This window comes from Dermacentor albipictus, chromosome 5, assembly GCF_038994185.2.
Source record: "Dermacentor albipictus isolate Rhodes 1998 colony chromosome 5, USDA_Dalb.pri_finalv2, whole genome shotgun sequence".
NCBI lineage: Eukaryota > Metazoa > Arthropoda > Arachnida > Ixodida > Ixodidae > Dermacentor > Dermacentor albipictus.
Window position 1 is genome coordinate 35198966 of NC_091825.1, and position 21236 is coordinate 35220201.

Here is a 21236-nt window from a genome sequence, read left to right on the forward strand (position 1 = left end):
TTTTGTTTTGTGTGTGTGTGATAAGTGTTGCGTGTAGACTGCGCGTACCGGCTCTGCCGTCGTTTGCGCCAGTCCCACGACCCAAGGGGAACAATACAGTATCACATCAATTTTTTAGCAGCTGTTTTGACTCATTTTGTTTTATTAGTGTAGTTGTGTTGCGTACTGCACTGACTGGCCGAGAGCGAGGCGGCGATGTGCGCGGCGAAGTGCCTTGTGCGAAATGCCGTGACCCACACGACGACGTGATTGTGCGCGTGACCTTCGAGTGCGTGGGGACTGCGGTCTGCTTAAGGTGCGCGTGCATGACTCTGTGTTAGTTTGAATGTTATTAGTATAACATTCTTGTCGTCGGGGTGGTGTCACAGAATTGCATGCCCGCGCTCCTCTCAAGATGGCCGCCACTGCCGCAGCAGCAGCAACGCCGCTTGAACAGCGATGAGGGAGAGCGCTCCCCATTGTCCCGAGCTCGCCAGACCGGTTTGGTCACGCGTGTCGGCTGAGCGCGGCGGAGGGACGACGCGGCTCGGCGAGCGGCAGAGCAGTTTGGAGAACGAAGGAGTGGGGTCGTGCGCCGGGGAACAGCTGAAGATGTGGTCGGCATGCTGAGATCTCCAGGCCGAAGCCTTCGCCGGTCGAGCGACAGACGGTGCAAGTTCGTCAGGATCTTCGGCAGCGAGGTTGCAGCAGCCCGACGCTCTTCAGACCGGGACCTCGGCAAGCACGCCCCAGATAAGCCTCGTGTTCCAGGCCGCTCTCAAACTTTCCGCCGGACTCTCTTTTCCAATCGCGTTTAATCTTTCATTTGTTTATCCATCGCGTGTTAATTATTTTATGTTCTGTTAGTGTAAGGTTTTCCGTATTTATTGTCGCGTGTATTTCTCATTTTTGTCGCGTATTTTGTTTGTTATTTCGCGAGTGTTAGTGGTTCCCACCTGGTGGGCTTAGTGTCGCGCGAGTGGCGTCAGGGCGTGTGCTGTGTGACCCGCACGCTCTCCGCGAACTAGGCCCCGCTACTGGTAATTTGTATGTTTTTCGAGTATGTCTCGGACATGATTTTATTTTATTAAATTGAATGTGTGTGTCGAACGTCGCCTCCCGTCTCATGCCTCTGGTTCACGGTCGATCAGGCGTGGACCCTATCGCCGGTCAGCAGTCGAACCCTCACTAAACGCACGCGGGGTGGGTTTGTTGTCGCCCCATCCCCTCCGGTTCGGAGAGTGCGAACTACCCCACCATCAATCCTTGACATATGGTGTCCATTAATTCTAACAATGTAAGGTCTCATTGCTTTGCGCGTGAAAGCGACCATCGATCCCTTATCGGAGGACACCTCCTGACTTCGTGCTCGAAGATAACCTGATGGTAGTGTGGTGGCTTTTTGGAGTCTGGCGCGCACCTGTGGACGCGTCGCTCCTTATGACCAGATGTATATATCCTTTGCACATATCGATACATGGATGGATTGTGGAGAGGTATGAACCAGCTCGATGATCACGAGGGTAAACAGAGTGAGGCTCAAGACTCTGCCATGTGGTACTCCACGGTAGGCGTTGTGCTGTCATGACGCATCATCATCAGTTTGCACAAAGAATTACCTTTCCTTCAAGTAGCTGAATATCCATCGAAACACAAGGGCACCTAGGCCGACATCGCCCAAGGCATCCAGGATGGCTCGATGGGTTACGTTGTCATAAGCAACTTTAATGGTCCAGGAACATCGCCGCTGACAGTCTCCTTAGGCTTTTTTTCGTGCTGAACAGACGAAACAAGATCTATGACGTTGTCTACAGAAGAGCGTCCTCATCGGAAGCCTGCCATACGCTGAGGGTATATCTTGTAGTTTTCTAGATACCACTCTAGACGCGTCAGCACAATCGTCTCCATCACCTTTCCTAGACAACTGGCCAGATCAATGGGAAGATAAGACGCCACGTCTAGGGGTGATTTACCTAGTTTGAGCAGAGGCTTAAGGTGGCTGGACTCCTTCACGCCATGGATGGTTCTGCACCTCTAGAAGAGCATGCTGGTCTGTTTGACCAAAGTTGCCAAGAGATGCGTATGTCAACCCGTCAGGTCCCAGGCGATGAAGAACGTCTGCACGCTGCCAACGGCGCTTGCAACTCCTCGATGGAAAACAGATTGTCTATACGAGAATCCCGCAAGATTGGAACGTCAAGAGGGTCATGTACGAGGAACGAGGACGGTAGACCCGCAACCTTCAATCAGAAATCCTCCACTACGTCGATCTCTCGGCCACCTTCACAGATAGCCAGGCATTTGAAGGGGTAGCATTGTTGTGGTGATGTTCGAAGACTGCGCACCGTTCTCCATATATAGGATAGGCGATTGTGTGGATCAAGGGAATCACAAAAAATATTCCATCTTAGAGACTGCACGGAGTTGATCTGACGCTGGATCTTCTTCTCTATGCGTCTCGCCTCCCTTAAGTGTTAGATGGACTTGGTGCGCCTGTACCTTCGTTCCGCGTGACAGCGAATTGCTCGAAGCCGCCCCAATTCTGTTTAGAATTCAAAAAACAGGAATAGGCCTAAAAACTATTGTGGCTTCTCGAGCAGCATCGTTAATGAGCTCCTCAATGTTGCCAGGCAGACAGTACTGGATCTTTTGGCAGTTCTTCTCCATGAGCAACATGTATTTAGGCCAGTCGATGCTTTGAAGAACTGTGGTAGAGTGTGACTTGCGTATGCCGTCCATTTTACCCTATGTTGGAACGGGGTCACTACCATGTATTTCGTCGTCCGGAAATCACTTCAGAATGGTACTGAGGCATGTTGAAACAAAAGTTCAGTCCAGACAGTTGCTGTATGTCAATTCCCGCAGAAAGGTGGGACTGCCATTATTTAGGCAGCAGAGTTCAAGGTCCGACGGGAAGGATAGTGCACGTCTTCCTCGACAATCCATCTTCCAGCTTCCTCATAGCGGGTGATGCGCATTGAAATCGCCGGTAAGAAACCGTGATCCCGGTGTCGCGGTTAAAACTGCAGTTAGTCTTGCGTTGTCATATTGACTCGAAGGTGAAATGTGTGCACCTACGAGCATGAGTGAAACGTTCTTGCATTTTATAGTCAAACATACGTACTGATTGTCGGCATCAGGTGCCACTGGGTGTGAAACATAAGTGAAATCGCATCTGACGGAAACGATGACTGCTGCGGTCGCTACAGGTGGCAGCCATGAAAGCTTCATATCCTGATAGGAGGATGACGCTCTCATTGTTTGGCTCACAAATGACAATGATTGGAAAGTTGTGCTCAAAAACAAACGGACGAAAGTCCGAAATGCGGGGTTTAAGGCTTTTGGCATTCCACTGGAAGATCGACGCTTCCTTGACTTCCTTAAGGAACGAGTGCTGAGGAGCAGCCATGGTGCTTCTCAAGACCGGACAGTACCGGATTCGGGGCATTCAGTGTATGAACTCCATCTCGAGCCGTCGGAGTGTGTATGGCAGTCGGTAGTACTCGTAGCGTGTTCATAAGGGCCCGCATCATGATGACGACTTGTTTGTCGTCTTCTAGGCTGCTGTCAGTAGGTGAAGTATAATTCGGCGAGCGTGCTACATCTTGCTGCTCCGCTGGTTGGTCTAGTCGTGGCAACGGCGGCTACTCATCGCACGAGGTAGTGATATTGGATATCTTCTGGTTAGGAACCTCGTTGCTAGTATTGCTATTTGTCTGTGGAAGTTTGTGGTATGTCAGTGGACGCGGTGCATCCTTAGCAATAGCAGTGGGTTTTGTAGACCTCCGGCGATGTGAACGCCGACGTCGCACTGTGCGGCAGCCTCCCTGTGTGACGAACCATCCATGACCATTTGCCTCAAGTCTTTAAGCTAATATTCACATGTGGGCAATTCTTTGAAGATGCATCGTGAGAGCCATGACAATCGGCGCACTTTTGGATTTCTGCACGACAGGCGTCGGGGCTGTGCGACCCAGAGCATCGTGAGCACACGGAAGCATTTGTGCAAACCGCACTAAAGTGCCCTATTTTTTGACACTTTCGGCACTGAAGCCGCTTTGTCACAAAAGGCCGTTCAACGTGACGGAAGTGCCCGACCTAGACATATGACGGTAGGGTGTCTCCTTTAAAAGTTAGCTTCACAGAGGACGAATTCCCCAGGCGACGAGATTGCAATATAGCAATTTCCTCTGTCGCTGGCTTGATGAGTATATGCGCGTCAGCATCGCTTATGAAATTATCTACGTCATACACCACACCGGCCGTAAAGTCATGATCGTTTTGCTTATAGCAGCGTACTTTGGCGCTATCCAGCACATTAACGTTACTAAGAACGTCCTGCGCGCTGCGGTTTGTGACATTTAGAGCGAGAATGTTCGTTCGGGCGTTCATCCTTCCATCTTTGATTTGACCCGGAGCAAGGGTCTCGAACGACACAGATGTAGCTTGGCGGTTGCGCCGGTTTAGATTGTCACTAGCAGCAACCGGCACAAATAAAATTGTGTGGTCCGATGACTTTTGCGTCGGGACCACAGTTGTCTTGTGGAAGGAGATGTCCTGACGAGTCTCTTTTTACTTTGCGATTTGCTACCGGCACGAATTCACTGTCACGCGAGGTTTCATCACTGGTCGCTGAATAGATCAGAGTGTCCTCGCTGTTGGTGTCACTCGGGCGACTAGACCGCTTTCCCGGAGCAGCCGCTGTTGACGTGGAAGAATCCGGCACACCCTCCAGGTGACTTCACGTCCAGCGCCGTAGCTAAGGGAGCAGCGTCTTCTACAAAGTAGCTTGAAATTCGCAGAGACAAAAAAAAAGCAGCGTACCACACAACACACACTTCATCGTCCTCCTGATTAGTCAGTAAATGTTTAGAGCAGCTTATACAGCTAGTAAATCTACTAACCTTACCGCGTATAGCTTTGTCAAAATTTGCTATCGCAACCAATGCATTGTCTTTAGTGCGAAACCGGCTTTTTTAAACTGGGAGCTTTGGCAGCTGTTAAGAGGCAGATTGTAAACAATACTTCCTAAGAACAGCATCAATCATAAATTTATTATATGTGGTTTTCTAATTGCAAGTAATATTTCTGAGAAAGAAATTATTTTCTTCCGCTGGATAGTGTTTGCAAGATCTTTACAGATTCCCACCTCTGACAAGAGAAACTACGACGAAGCCTGTTATAATTAATGTTCCTTTGCAAGCGCTTTCTCAGGTGCACGCACAAATGCTGAAAAAAAGATACGCAGATTAAACCCACTGTGGAAATCGATGTAAGCGAAGCTTTCGGTGCTGTTTGCTTTGACGAACGATAATTTTTTAGTGGGGATGTTAACAGGGAATGTTAAACTTAGTCGTTGCTTAGTCCAAGACGAGAGTTCATGTTAAACGCTACTTTGAGTGCATCACTGCTGTTTACTGCGTAGTACACAGAACACACAAGGAGACGTGTTTGCTTGAGGCATTGTTGTGCGCCATAATTTGTCATCTCTGAGAGGGTTGAGCATTATGATTGCTCCACATGGCAGATCACACCATCTCAGAAGCACTAAACTTTAATGGAATCATGGGGATGTACGTTCCAAAACCCACAATCGGATTAAGTGGCAGGCCGTAGAGGCGGGCTCAGGATTAGTTTTTACACCCTGGTGTTCTTTAACGTGCACCTAAATCTAAGTGCACTCGCTTCTTCGTATTTCGCTCCTGTAGAAATGTGGCTCCCGTGGTTGCGATCAAACCCGCAACCTCGAGATATGCCATAGCCGCAAAGCTACCGCAGCGCACACTGAAGTGTAGATTTGACGAGTGACCGCTTTTAAGGGGATGTCACCTAGACCCTACGGCGCTTTAATTTTGCCTTGAGTTTGCACGCCCTACTTCCCTTGTGCGCTTGACAAACTTACATGATGTTTATTTTTCTGAAATAGCAGAAACGTACCATACCACACTTCAGTTCACCAGCAACCGTTGTCGTCAATATAGTAGTAGCATTTCCTAACCTTCTCGCTTCACCTTTTCCCTGCCACCTCCCCCCACCTCCCCTATTTGTATTGCAACCGCGAGCGAAGAATGACGAGGCTGTTATTCACTCGTTTCGCGACTACGTAGGCTCTACCCATTTTATACCTCCTCTCTCCAGTTCTGTCTGCGTCCCTTCTGGGCTAGCACTTTAGCAGAAAGGTGAGCGCTGCAGTTTCTGCAGTGCTCTTCCTGTGGGTCTCGCATAATTACAGCTTCCAAGAGGGTGTTGCGTGCCCAGGAAGCTCCACAGGGCATTGTTCACATTCGAAGCGGTGCAAAGGTCCACACGTGTTTGTGACATCGCCTTCTTTCTCTGTCGCGCTCATATATATATATATATATATATATATATATATATATATATATATATATATATATATATATATATATATATATATATATATATATATATATATATATATATATACATGCTCTGAACCAGTCCCCGACGCGGCGTGCAAGCCAATCATAGCAGCAGCAGCAGCGGAAAAGTCGCCGGGAGAGGAAAAGAAAGCTTCGCTTTAAAAATTTTTGGTTGCACCCGAAGGCGAAGCTTTGAAAGCTATAGCAAACTTTAGCGTTGCGCTGAAGGGGCCTTATAACGCCAACGTAATGAGGAGCATGCCAGTGTCGTTGCAGTTGTCGCAGCGGCGGTGAACGGCGCAGGAGGTGAGACTGTAGTGAAACTTCAAGCGCTCAGTAGTGTGCAAATAAAGGTTTGCATAAATTTAGCATGATGTACGAACCGTCTAGAATGCATACAGATGCTCAGCAAAACGGCTAATCTCTGTGTGCGCAACGCTCATGCCATTAGTTGAAGCCGCAATGCTGCGCCCTGGCACCGCCAGTGTTAACTGAGCGGAGCAGAATGGTGCGTCCACTTGCCTTCGTCTATTTTCGTACCAAACGCACTTCTGGTCCCTGGAGGCCTTTTAATCTACCCTCCATACACGGGCCGCACATGCATCGTCGATGTTAGGAGAGCACGACAACAGATTTGCGCTTGAGTGTACAGGCAGCTCCAACAACGGGATAGAAAGACGCCCACTGTTACGTTCAAGTTCTTACTGAACTCTTCGTGGGCATGAACCATGCAGAGTTTCCACCATTGATGTCGTGATGTCCCATTCGCAACGTACGTAGCATTCAGCCAAACTGTGGCGACTGAATTTGTGGCGATCGCTTCACAACGACCAAAGCCGCTGATATCCGCAGTTCCTTTCTGCGTCTCGACTGTCGCTTTGTGTAATCGCTCCAAATGTTTTGCTTTCCAGATTTCACGACGGTGACGTTGTTTGCGGATGATTGCATGTTTTAGCAGCAAATTTCATCGCTCGTGAACCACGACGGTACAGAGGGAGCAGTTTCAGCTAATTTTGCTTGGTGTGACCTTGAGAGGACGTAACAAATTGCAGGAAGAAACTGTACTCATCGTGTGATACGAAAAGCAACTACCGACGTTTTCTTTTCTATTTACTTGGAAACGTTACAGTCACGGTGGTTGAGAGGAATAAGTACCTTGACGTCACTCTCTCCAATAAGCTTTATTGAACAGCACACATATCTAATATCTGTGCGTCGCCTTACGTAAACTAGGTTTCCTAAACCGGAAAGTCCAAAAGGATCTAGTGCGTGCTAAATTGATGACTTACACCACTTGAACAAGAGGCAAGGAGGTAGACTGTGCTGCTATTGCTCTGAATGTTATGTAGCAGGAGCGTATTTAAAACAAAACAGTAAGACTAATATTCCGTAAATATAGAGAGGAAGATTCACCCTCCGTATCGACGAACGAAAATGAAATACCAGAACTGGAAACCCGAAGAAAATACTTAGCCTGATGTTTCTTCATACCAGCTCGTCACGAAAACAAATTCAACCTAACTGAATCTGTCACCCCATCACGACTCAAAAGACTTGTCACAGTCATTAGCATACACTAACCCCTATATTTGCGCGGAGAAACAACTTTGAAGCACCACTCTGAGCATTACTCACTCCCTGAGTGTCGTCGAGTTTAGGGATTGTGATTGAGATATTAAGCGAATTTCTTTTCTTTTTAAAACAGTATCTTGCTTGAAATGTTTGTAACAATACTGTTCACGTTTTGTTTGTTGTACTTATCTACATTTTTCTCATTTGACATTTGCTTTATTAGGTGTTATTGTAACTCCTCCTACTTAGGCAGACCCTTGGCTCACAGTACATTTAAAGAAATAAAGTACAGAAATGATAGCACACTTGATCAACAAACTCTGCCTCCGTCCTTTGTTGTGCCATGCACAGCGACAGTCAAAGCTATTTCTTCACTAAGTTTTTTGTGCAGCATTAGAACGTTTCTAAAGGATACAGATAAGATGGTTCCTAAACATTACGTTAGAGGTCATTCGATGGCACTGAAAGTCTCATTTAAATTAAATTAAATCTCAAGGGGCCCAGTCATCGGACCTTTCAGCCCGGCAGCACGAAATTGAGCCCTGCTGCAGTGCCAGTGATCTCGGTCCCAGCTGTGACCCACACCCATCGAGTATCTCTTTGTTAAAACACCTGACCATAACGCAAACTTTCCATCACTGAATGTATCACACCGCATAACCGACGCAATATCATACGCCGCAGTGAAGCCTTTTCTTGCCATTAAGATGTCATAGGGACTGAACCACATTTTTCGTACTTTCTTTGGCGTGCTATGAAGGTTGAGTGGGCATCACCAACGGCCCGGGGCCCTCGACCTCTGTCTGGGCAATTCTGCTCCAACACAACATGTCTCTGTCGCCCATCGCATAAACTGAAACTCCTGTAACGTCTACTGAAATCAAAGCTGAGGTGCCTTGTACTCACCAAGCATGCTTGCGAATACCAAGACGTCGAATGACACGGGCCTAAACATGGTCGGTTACGAAGTCCTTACGGTGATGGAGTTGGAGGGCTACGGAATGACTTCGACGAGACAGATTCCTTTTCGCGAGACGCCAGGCAGTATAGGTACAGCAGTCGACGACGACGGTTGCCGGAAACGGAAGGGAAGGCCGGGGGCGATATAATGGGGGAGGAGCCGCCATCCTCCTGGGTTCGGCAGCGCGCGGCTGGGCCTCGGCGGAAGTCTGCGCCGTGACGCACGCATTCCTGCTGGGCGCAGCGCTGGCACCCGCACCACAGGCCTTGGCTGCTGAAGCAGGATCTTCTGTCACTCCTCCAATGGGGTTCGCTTATTTTGTGCGTTTTGCCTTTATCATGTTCCAGTGGTCGGAAGGAAAATAACAAACGAAGGTTCCGTGTTGCTCTCTGAGCCATGTCTCCCCGGCTGCTGGTGGCGGGGACTCTGGTGGGGCTGATTCAAATAACTCTCATTTAAGAAGTGTATGCGCGTACACTTCGGGTACGGTGAAGTGGCACAAAGGGTGTGGCTGAACATGAAGGCGACTAGATAGAGCACTTGTAGCTGCGAGGTCCTATTACGAAATGGAGCGGAGGTATTTTGCACTTTGTACGGGGTTCCATTGTCTTTGATTAGTTGAGTCCCAAGGTGCTGTCCACAATAATTACGAGGTGGTCAGGTATGAAAAAATTTCTCATATCATCTCATCATCACCATCACCATCAAACCATCTCACGATACACGTCGACGTTAATGCGATTATCAGTAGAGCAACGCACCGACACCCCGCATTGCCTACACTGAAACGCGTCATGAATGAGGCTTGTGCAGCCGGCCTTTTCTCTCGGGTGTCGATGATGATGATGATCATTTATTGGCATCCCCTTTGAAACGGGGCGGACAAATGGTCAAGTGGCCTGCTTGAATTAATCAGGTAGGCTGTATATGCTGTATAGACTGTATATCGCCAGAATTTTTTTTCTCCTCCTCAAAACTTCGCTATCAATGTTGTGCTGCTACCTGTGCCTCTGACAGATACGGTCGTGTCAATCTCCTCCCTAGTTTTTCCCCCAATGCTCTAAAGGACTATTTACCTCTACTGCTAATCAACTGATGCTTTCATCCAATTTAAATCCAAGCGCTTCTTGGAGGTGTGTTTTACCTACAGATCTCACTGAGGTGAATCGCTTCGCATTCTATCAGAATGTGCTGAGTGGTCTCCAGATTTTTTCCCCAGCATACACATGCCTCATCTTGTTGCAAGTATTAGCTCCAGTATATACTGTCCTCCGGTTGTCCTTAGGTAACCAGCTCGAGCCTCAAATAGAAGGCTCTTCATTTCGTGTTATTGTTCAGACTTCGCGTTCTAATTCATTTCTTCTCATTCTTGTAAATCTCCATGGACCTTTTTGTATCCATTGTTTGCATGAAATTCACTATCTCTGTTTCTCTCACTTTCTTTTCAGTGACTTGTGGTTGTCTACTTACACTTCAATTACCTTGCACTTCGTTGTCAACTTTCTTGACCTCTTCCTCCATTCTGTGTCCCCGCTCTTCAGGCACACATACATTTGCACTTTAGCCGCTGATTCATTCTGATCCATCTTCCTGTGTCTTTATTCAAAACTAATAATGCTATGCCATTCGAATTTCAATAAAGCTCATGTCGCCCTGCACTGCCTCATACGTGGTTTTACCGCGAACTCCCAAAGCAAACCGGCCCATAGATCTTTTGTTAAATTCTAACCCCGACAAAATGTCCAATTTTAAGCACAGCATGGCTTTTCCGAACGATAGCGCTGGCACCATTCCTCATTTACAGATTGCGCGCACCACTTCATATTTATTGGGGCCCTAAAGCGCTCTATGTTTCAGTATTGCTGCATTCCGCTCCCCCTTTATTGTCAGTTTATCTTGGTGGGTGCTTGAGTAAATCTTTCCTTGGTTTATGTATACACCAAGGTACTTATATTGCTTGACTATGGGTCTCTTCTTTTCATTAAAGATCCTAATTCCAGATTTCTCTGTGCTAAACTTACGGCCTAGATTTGTCGCTGCATTGCCACACATATTTGAAAGTGTCTTTATATGTGTTTAATTGTCCGCTAGTCGCACTATGTGGCCAGCATACATCAGTCAGAGTACCTTCTGTTGCGCGATTTCTCCATTAGGCATTTAAGATTCACTGCTTGCAGCCGTTTTTCTATGCGCTTAACATAAAGCGTTAGCTGAAATGGAGACGGGATATCTTTGCTTCAGTTGTTGGTGAATTTCGACCACTTCCGAGCATTTCCGATCTTACCATAGAACTTGTACACTTGCACTCCGTTGTTTATATATATATACATACATATATATATATATATATATATATATATATATATATATATATATATATATATATATATATATATATATAAACGAGAAGGGAGGGGGTTAACCGAGGGTCCCGATTTTTATTAGTCATATTATAAGAAGCCAACAAACACTGACACCAAGGACAACATAGGGCAAATTACTTGTGCTTAATAAATGAAATAAAGAAACGATAAATTAATGGAAATTAAAGTGGATGAAAAAAAATGGCTGTGGCTTAGGTAAGGTTAAGCCCAGGATGCGAAGCATACTAGCCTTTATTTTAGTTGTTGAACCACTGTTTAGCCTGGTGAACTGCTGTTGCTTGGCTATATTTGGTTCGGCTAGACGAAGAAACAACTCATGCATTACTGCTTCGCCTTCAAGAGTGGAACGCGACAGCGTTCCCGTCGACCCGCCAAGGGGTGTAAGACAATGGGCTACAGGGCAGCGACTACGCGCCCCGCATTGGACGCGGTGAGCGTCGAGCAAAGCAGCGTTCGGCGCGGCAACGAAATGTGCGCCTGAGCAAGAGACGGACGCCTTAGAAACAGCTCGTTTCTAAGGCAACACCGCATTCACTAGAGGCGCTTTTGTACCGCTTTGAAGCATCGTACTCGTGGCTCAGTGGTAGCGTCTCCGTCCCACACTCCGGAGACCCTGGTTCGATTCCCACCCAGCCCGTCTTGCAAGAGTTGAGCCAAAGCCACTTCTCCTCTGTCGTGACGTCACGGTGTCACGTGGTTTCAAGGCGACACCGCCGCGCCTGAGGAGCTGGGTTGAGCTCTCGTAATATGCTTCGCATAAAACAACTTGCCGCAGGTGGGAACCGATCCCACAACCTTCGCATTTCGCGTGCGATGCTCTACCAATAGAGCTACCGCGGCGCTGTTTCCCCATCCACTTTGTTGGGTATTTATGTGTACTAGTAGAACCAGCGCCACCACTCACAGACCTTGGCGGCGGACGTGGAACGCCCTTTTTTGCCGCAGGCGTCACGAGAACGTGATCTTTTTGGGTGAAGGCAACTGGTCAATAAACCCACACATGCTACCTGAAGGCATCAATGTTGCCGGATTCGAGACTTTCGTTATGTAATAAACGAGAAGGGAGGGGGTTAACCGAGGGTCCCGATTTTTATTAGTCATGTCATAATTATATAGTCATATCATAATTTATATTAATTTATCGTTTCTTTATGTCATTTATTAAGCACAAGTAATTTCCCTTATGTTGTCCTTGGTGTCAGTGTTTGTTAGCTTCTCATGATATGACTATATATATATATATATATATATATATATATATATATATATATATATATATATATATATATATATATATATATATATATATATATCGCTCAGCAGCTTTCCGCAATTCCTGTTCTCGTAGATGATGATGATGATGATTGAAGTTTCTTGGTGCAAGTGCCAGAAGTGGCCAGACAGTGCCAAGGCTATGATGATAGACTGCCATTGGTAAATGAATAATGATCATCAAGACGTGGACGAAACACGGCTATATAGAGGCTTGAAACATATTCGTCTGAAAGTGCGCAAATATATGCGTAATACAACTAGACAATGATACATTACATATGCTATGGAAAAACGATGCGCTACGAAGAGTTGACATCATCATCATCAGCCTGGTCACGCCCGCTGCAGGGCAAAGGCCTCTCCCATATTTCTCCAACAACCCCGGTCATGTACTAATTGTGGCCATGCCGTCCCTGCAAACTTCTTAATCTCATCCGCCCACCTAACTTTCTGCCGCCCCCTGCTACGCTTCCCTTCCCTTGGAATCCAGTCCGTAACCCTTAATGACCATCGGTTATCTTCCCTCCTCATTACATGTCCTGCCCATGCGCATTTCTTTTTCTTGATTTCAACTAAGATGTCATTAACTCGCGTTTGTTCCCTCACCCAATCTGCTCTTTTCTTATCCCTTAACGTTACGCCTATCATTCTTCTTTCCATAGCTCGTTGCGTCGTCCTCAATTTGAGTAGAACCCTTTTCGTAAGCCTCCAGGTTTCTGCCCCGTAGGTGAGTACTGGTAAGACGAAGAGTTGACATACCAAAATATTTCGCTACAAGTAGCACTACTGCCTCAGACGAACCTTAGGCACAAGGGCCTTCAGGCATGTGTGAAACATGTCACTATTATTCCAGCATCAGCCTCTCGTGAGTGCTTGTGCCACGAATATCATGGGCTTATAACGCGCAATAAAGCGACATCTTGTAAAAAGAAAGTACACTGATTTATGATGAAAAATTGGTTCCGCTATAAGAAAGAGTACCGGATGAAGGGGTATGTGGCATCGGTATGCTGGAGGAATGTACTTTTTTCGTTCAGCTTCTGCTTCCCCACACTCCACCTAGAGGTGGAGAACGGTCAGCATCTCAGCGCATCTACCACAGTGGGGAGGCTCTCCACGAGTCAGCAGGTAAGGATAAGTACCCTATGCGCGTCCTATTCTCACTCGACTTAACATGACTTCAATGTGTCGCGCTTTTGTTACCGAAGGCAAATTTCGTACGTGCGGCTTAATTAAGTGAAATTTATCAGAGGTTTCACGGTGCCAGATGGATTGCCAAATGTTTGTCAGTATTCTGCGCAAGAAAGACTTTAAGTCTGTGGGAGGAATAGCTATGGTAGCGTTGCAGGATCTCGTTGTTATAGATGTAGCAAGTTCGTCTGCAAGCATATTGCCCACAGGCACCCAACAAACTACTATATGCTGGTTAGGTGCACACATAGTACCCAGACATGAGTAGAGGTCGCTGAAAACTGGATGCTTACGTTTCCGCAAAGACACTGAAGCTCTTACTACACTTTGAGAGTGTGTAAATATGACAGCGTTTTGTAGATTTAATGCCTTTATGTATCTTTATGTATCTCTTAGGTATCTCAGGCAATTTGTTCGGGACGAGTGGCTGTACAGCCGCAAAAAGCTGAGGGAAAAGAAATCCAAGGTGTTCTTTCAGGAAAGCATGACCAGATACAACCAGCAACTGCTTCGAGTGGCTAATGACTGGGCTAAAGTGAATGGTTACATATTCGCGTGGCACAGGAATGGAAAGATCTTGCTGCGAAAGACCGAGGGCGACTCTGTGATCGTAGTGCGTCACAGATCAGACTATCCTTCCTGAGCCTGCTCTCTTGTGAGCGTACTTCTTTCCCGCTTAAAGATGGCTACTGATAGTCCCTTCTTTCCGCATGAGGTAGATAATCTTGTCTCAAATCAACATGCTGGTTCATTGAAGTGTCTTCTCCTTAATGTTCGTTCGCTCTATAACAAAGAAACAGATATCGATGACTTTATCGATGGTTTTAATTTTTTGTTTGATGCTGTAATGCTCAGTGAAACTTGGTGCAGAGATGGTCGTGACGTGCCTAAGTTTAGACATTATGAATCGTTTTGTGTGAACCGAACAAACCGCCGTGGCGGCGGTGTTTTGCTGTTGTTTAAAGAACATGTAATTGTGAATTGCTTCCCGACTTTTGTGTTTGTTGCGAAGATGTTGAAATGGTAACAGTTCGTGTGAATGAGTACATATTTTCTGTTTGCTACAGGCCTCCTGATGGAAATGTTCTTCAGTCCCCTTTTTTTATGAACACCTGCTGTCTTTTACTACAGAAAACAGCCATTACCTGGTGTCAGCTGGTGATTTTAATATCGACATGCTGACAACTTCTCTACCACAAAAGATTATGTTAAATATTTTAGCTCCAAATTGTTACGGAAATTGAATCCGTACACCAACAAGGATTACATCCGAAAGTGAAATATTGTTGGACTTGCCCATTGCAAATGCTGACACTGAAGATGCTACTGCCGGGGTGATGTCACACGATCTTAGTGATCACCTTCCAGTATTTCTTTTTATAAGAAAACACGTACAACTTTAGAATGAACAGGAAGCATGAGTATATCCTATGTCAAAACATTACTCAAACACGTCTATATAGCTTCAGAGACGAACTTGTATGGTGCGACCTTAAACAAATTTTAGAAATAGATAATGTTGCAATCGCGTATGGTAAGCTTATTGATAAAGTCTGTGGAATATATAAGAACCATTTTCCACAAAAAGAGCTCAGGCTCGGTAAAAAATTACGGAAGCCGTGGATAACCCCCGAATTGCTAAAACGAATTAATTATAATAATGCGCTCTATCACAAGTTCTTCAAGACTAATGATCCAAGTATGTTAAAGGAATACAAGTCGTATAGAAACAAGCTAAATAAGGAAATAAAATTGCGTAGGAAGACCTATTTTCATGCAGAATTCGAGGGTTATTTGAACAAACCTGAAACCTTATGGAAAACGTTAAATGATGTCTTAAATCGTCGAAAATCAGTTCCGCGAATACAAACTCTAATACTTGGTGGAAACAAAGTGTCGGGAAGCGCTCTTGCTAATGTTTTTAATGATTACCTTGTAAACTTTTCTGGTGGTAGTGCGTCGTCTGATATTAGTGAATCTATGCCAAACAGAAATTCATCTTCGCTCTTTCTTCATTCCTTTACTGAGGACGAGGTGGCATCAGTTTTCCTTTCACTAAAATATAGCTCAAGTTGCAATGCAGCAGGGATGCAGGTTCGCCCTATCAAGTATGTGCTTCATATCATTTCCCCGTACATTACCCATATTTTTAATTTGTCTTTGTCAAGCGCTATCTTTCCTAAACGGATGCAAATAGCCAGAGTGTCGGTATTGTTGAAGAAAGGTGACGGTAATGATGCTAAATATTACAGACCGATTTCTATATTACCTGTTTTTTCGAAGGGCCTAGAAAAACTAATACTAATGCAGGTTTCGAAGTTTTTTTTACAAGCACAGCCTAATTTCTCCAGCCCAGTTTGGATTTAGAAAACAACGGTCTACAGAATAAGCACTACTCCTTCAAAAAGAAATTATTTTATCGCAATTTGAAATTAAGAGCATTGTCCTTGGTATTTATATTCATTTTACTAAAGCATTTGATTGCATCCTTAACTCGGTTCTACTTGATAAGCTTGAAATTTACGGTATTCGAGGGCACTGTGAAAGCCTTATAAAATCTTATCTTGACAATCGCTATCATTATGTTGAAATAAATAATAGCCGCTCAAATTTGAAACATATCACCAGAGGTGTTCCTCAGGGTAGTATTCTTGGCCCGTACCTGTTTATCGTATATATAAATGACTTAGTAAATATCTATAAAGATGCAAAATGCGTAATGTGCGCAGTCGATGCCAGTATATTTTTTTCATCACCTGACTCTAGCAGCGTTGAGAATAAAGCTAACACTGCTCTGAAAATTCTTCATGTATGGTAAAACAAAACTATCTACAAATTAATATAAACAAAACAAAAAGCAACAATCTTTAGGCCCAAATCTAAGCAAATAATCAGTTCCGTCAGCCTTGTTCATGACGATGTAAACATAGAAATTGTAGACAGTTTTAAGATACTTGAAGTTGTTTTCACCCAAAATATGCTTTGGGACATGCACATAGGATCGATATTGGGCAAATTATCTCGTGTAATTGGCATGATAGTGCGGCTGAGACCTCTTTTACCTTACAGAATCAAGGTTCTTGTTTATAAGACCCTATTTTTTTCTACACTTTATTGCTGTCTGCTCGTGTGGGGTACCACATCACGTACGAATCTAGAAAAGATACATATACTTCAGAAAAAGTTTTGCGAGTACTATTTACCCTGCCTTACAATGCCCACCCATCAGACTTATTTCCGAAAGCAAATATAATACCCGTGTTTTACCTTTATAATTACAAGTTAGGTCAATGTTTCAAACGGGCGGTAAAAGAGAACTTAAAGTTTCTTCATGAGTTATCTAATCTCACCAGGAGCACACATTCTTACATCAGAAGGTGTACGGAACAGTGGAAAGTAGTCACTCCGCGTGCCAATTATTCTACACAAAAGATATCATATACACTACCAACACTTTTAAATTTGTTTCTGAAATGAAGCCTTGATATTTATATAACTGATGTACGAGCTTTACGTGAATATTTTGTCACTCAATATTTCTTCAATAATTGAAGAGCGTTTTTCAGGTAATTTGTGTTGTTGCGTTTATTTTTTTGCATATTTCACATGTAGTCAATTGCTATGTATATATATCCCCTTTTCAGTCGCTGTTTGCCTTGTAAAGGAGGCTGCGGGCTCTAGTCAAGTCGCTTGCCTCTAAAGCGACTTTTACCCGCAGTCTCCTCCATCACTGATGGAAATAAAGAAGTTATTATTATTATTATTATTATTATTATTATTATTATTATTATTATTATATTACAGCCGAGGGTAGTGCATACGTCTCTGCCGTAAGGATGCTCGTTTCTACGTGCACAGTATTGCATTCCGAGAAGGACGGCCAGACTGCCGCGTAGGATGCGCCATTAGGTGATTTGAATGCTTCAGTATAAAATCCTGCACTGGAGGACTTCAACTGGGGTTCCAGAAAGTGGATACGGGTGTGCATCTCTGAAACATGCTTTGTAACTTCGACAAAGGACGTGTCGCCTTCTATCAGTTGCCCCAGCTAGAGTGGCAACAGCCTTGTTGGAGCCATCAGTTGATGCACATGTAGTGGGACATTCATTATTTATCTCAGCTACCTCACGTGTAGTGAGTAAGATTTTCTGAATGAAAGTTGGTTTTGAAATACTGTGGCAGACGTCAAGTCATTAACACTTTTATAACAAGGGTGTTCAGGATCAGATTGCCCTTTGAATGAGTATATGAAGCTTATGTATGTTCTTTGCAGTTAGATGAACAACTCATTGGATTCTACATATAGACCTTCTATAAGACATGTTCTAAAGGCGCCTGTGGCCAGGTGAATACTTAGATGGTGAAAGGGAAGCACATTATTTAATTCTCTTGGAGTGGCAGTTTGATACAGCGTGGAACCATTGTCCAGATATGACCATATGAGGCACCTGTACAGGTTCATTCAGCAGCCCCTGTCACTGCCTTATGTTGTGTCCGCAAAAATTTTAGGAATGCTCGTTGTTTTCGAAAATTTGCTTTCAAATGTTTTATATATGAAATGAATGTAAGTTTAAAGTTAAGTATGGCACCAAGAAATTTGTGCTGTGTATTAAAAGGTAAGCGTTCACCATGTAGCTGGATATTGGGCTCTGGGATAAGGTCCCTCTTCCTTGTAAAAAGGATGCAGGAGCTTTTCGGGGGATTCAGCTCAAAGCCGTGCTGATTTGACCGTGCAGAGCTTTGCTCAGCGCAAACAGAACGTGTCGCTCGCAGACTGCGATGTTACACGGTTTAAATCCAATCTGCACATCACCGACATTTGCTGAAGGAAACATACTTTGCGGAATACATGAACATACAGAATTCATTTTAACAATAAAAAGGGTACAGCTAAGTACGCTGCTCTGCGATACCTCAGTTTCTTGTGTAATTGACCCAGAAAGAGCATTACTGATTCTAACACGAAAAGTACAGTTAGAGTTCAATTATGCTGAGCATGTAGCCACGGATACCTATTCCCGTTAGTCCTCTGATAATACCATAGCGCCATCTGGTGTCATAGGCCCTTTCCATGTCTAGAAAAACTGAGAGGAAGTATCATTTACAGACAAATGTATCGCGCATGTTTGCCTCGATGGGTGCAAGATGGTCGGTTGTGGACCTGCCTTCTCAAAAACATTGGTATGGATTAAGCACGTTCTTTGATTCTAGATAATGCTAACGACGCTGATTTATCATTTTTTCGAAAAGCTTACACGGGCAGCTTGTAAGTGCTATGGGCTGGTAGCTTGTTACCAAGGATGGGTCTTAACCCTGTTTCCGAACTCGGAAAACGACAGCTTCTTTCCATGCCGCTGGAAGGTGTCCGGCTGCCCTAGTGTTATTAAGTGCGAGAAATGCAATTTGTGTATCCGTGTGCATTTTCTTGGTCATGTCATACATGGTCCTGTCTGCTCCCAGCGCACAGCTTTTGCAGACGTTCAATGCTGCTCTAAACTCAGGAATGTTCAAAGTATGCTTATATAAATCGGTTTTTATACATTTGCGGTCCAGTGTGTTGCGTTCTTCTATTTCTTTGTGTTTAATGAATGTCTCTGGATAGTGCGCGGAACTATATACACAATGAAAATGTGTTCCAAGATCGTCTGCCTGGTCTTCTAACCTGTTAACTTGGTTATTTACCGAGGGCAGCGGATGCAGTTCCTGCCCCTTTAGCCTTCTCACCACGCTCCACACTTTTGTTTCTTGGGTATACAAATTTATATCCGACAGGAACCTCTCCCAGCTAGCTCTCCTAGCCTTCCGTCACGTGCGCCTTCCGTGTGATTTAGACTACTTGAATTCAACAAGGTTTTCTGCAGTTCTGTAACGTCGCAGGATGCCCAATGCTTTGCTTCTTCCGAGTTTGTTTGCAGTCATCGTTCCACCAGGGAACTCGTCTTCCATCTGGATGACCTTTTGTTTGAGGTATGAGCTTTACTGCTTCGTCAATGATAAAAGTGGAAAAATATTATGCAGCCAGATCTATATTAGGATTACTTAGAAAATCTCGTCATATGTGGGTGGATTCCTTAAAACATTTCCACTTAGCGTCGGCCATAGTTTCCTACGAGGGACATGCGGAGTGAAATCGTGTTGTGTTACTAGGTTTACAGTTAAGGGAAAATGGTCACTTCCAAATGGATTTTTTGTTATGTTCCAATCTAAATCAGGGAATTAAGAGGCAGAGCCCATCGACCGGTCTGTTTATAAATATGAATTATGATAAAGATTGTAATATATTGGTTACTTGCTGTTGGAAGAGGCACGCACCAGAGTTCAGTAATAGAGAGGCAGAGCCCATCGACTATTCTATTGATGAATATGAATTATGAGAAAGATCGTAATACGTTGGTTTTGTTTTCTTCCTATTGAACAGGTTGAAGGTTCGTATTGAAGAGTTCGGAAGAAAGTTTTGTATAAGTCGACCTCTCGGGTGTTACCGCGGGTCTCCCCACAACGTGTTGTGAGCATTCGAATCACCCACGAGTATGTAGCATTACTGAAGCTGCTCACTGAGACTATAAAAATAAGTTTTTTCCGATGTGATAGTTTGGGGTCGGCGTATAGAATATACAGCGACCAATTTATTTAAAATACTTGCACATATTAAGGCTGCCTCAAGAGCCGTCTGAAGGGAAACATGTTGGCAAGCTACAGACTTGTCTACAACTATGGCTACACCACCGGACGACGCGATAGCATCGCCTCCGTCTTTCTGGAAAAAGGTGTATGCGGGAGAAGGATGGATTGTGTAAATTTGAGTTGTGTCTATTGAACACACAGCAACTTAGGATTAAACCTGCGTAGGATGGTTTTTAAATCATCGAACTTGTAGAGGAGTCCTCTGACGTTCCGCTGCGTTATTTGTGTATCCATGTGGAAAGTGTTTTTTGTGCTGTGTGGCCCTTTTCAGACACCACGACGCGAGGTTTGCCGTTTTTGGATTGATCGCGAGAATGTCGTCGCTCCTTACGCGCTGGTGGCGCCGTCTGCCTAGTGGTTGTATTTATCGCCCCTTGCAGCGCTGTGTTTGACGTGTAGGCCTCGGCACGTCGGACGAGACTATTGAGGCCGCCAGGCTAGATGGCGATGGCCCCTTTTGCTGGGGCGGCGGAGCAGTGCTAGCTGCAGCCACCAAGGCGACGGGTTGCGTCACTGGCCGCTCACTGCGTGTGGGCCGGATAGTCGCCGGACGCTGTTGTGTCGCTGCCCCCGGGCGCATCACATCGGCAAAGCTGTCATTTGTCAGGTACGGCACTCGCCTGTTTGCCTCCTTGAGTGAGATGTTTTCTTTTACGTTGATATTCACAATTTCTTTTCTTTTTTCAATAACGGGCACCACCGCCAGTATGGGGCATGCTCGCCATCACTGTTTACGCAGTTTGGAGAGCTTTCGCAAGTTTTGGCGGCATGGTCACCGGCACTACATTTAGCAAACGCCCGTCGGCT

At 45.0% G+C, this 21236-nt stretch overlaps 1 protein-coding gene across 1 annotated transcript in view; it reads right to left on the reverse strand.

The window, feature by feature from the left end:
• The window catches only part of LOC135908093 (uncharacterized), an 84308-nt gene extending 75292 nt beyond the window's left edge, over positions 1–9016 (reverse strand). Inside the window, exon 1 of the mRNA XM_065439845.1 lies at positions 8841–9016. Coding sequence (XP_065295917.1) covers positions 8841–8889 — 49 coding nt within the window. The 5' untranslated portion in view covers positions 8890–9016. The remainder of the gene's footprint in view (positions 1–8840) is intronic.
• Between the last annotated feature and the right edge of the window lie 12220 nt (positions 9017–21236).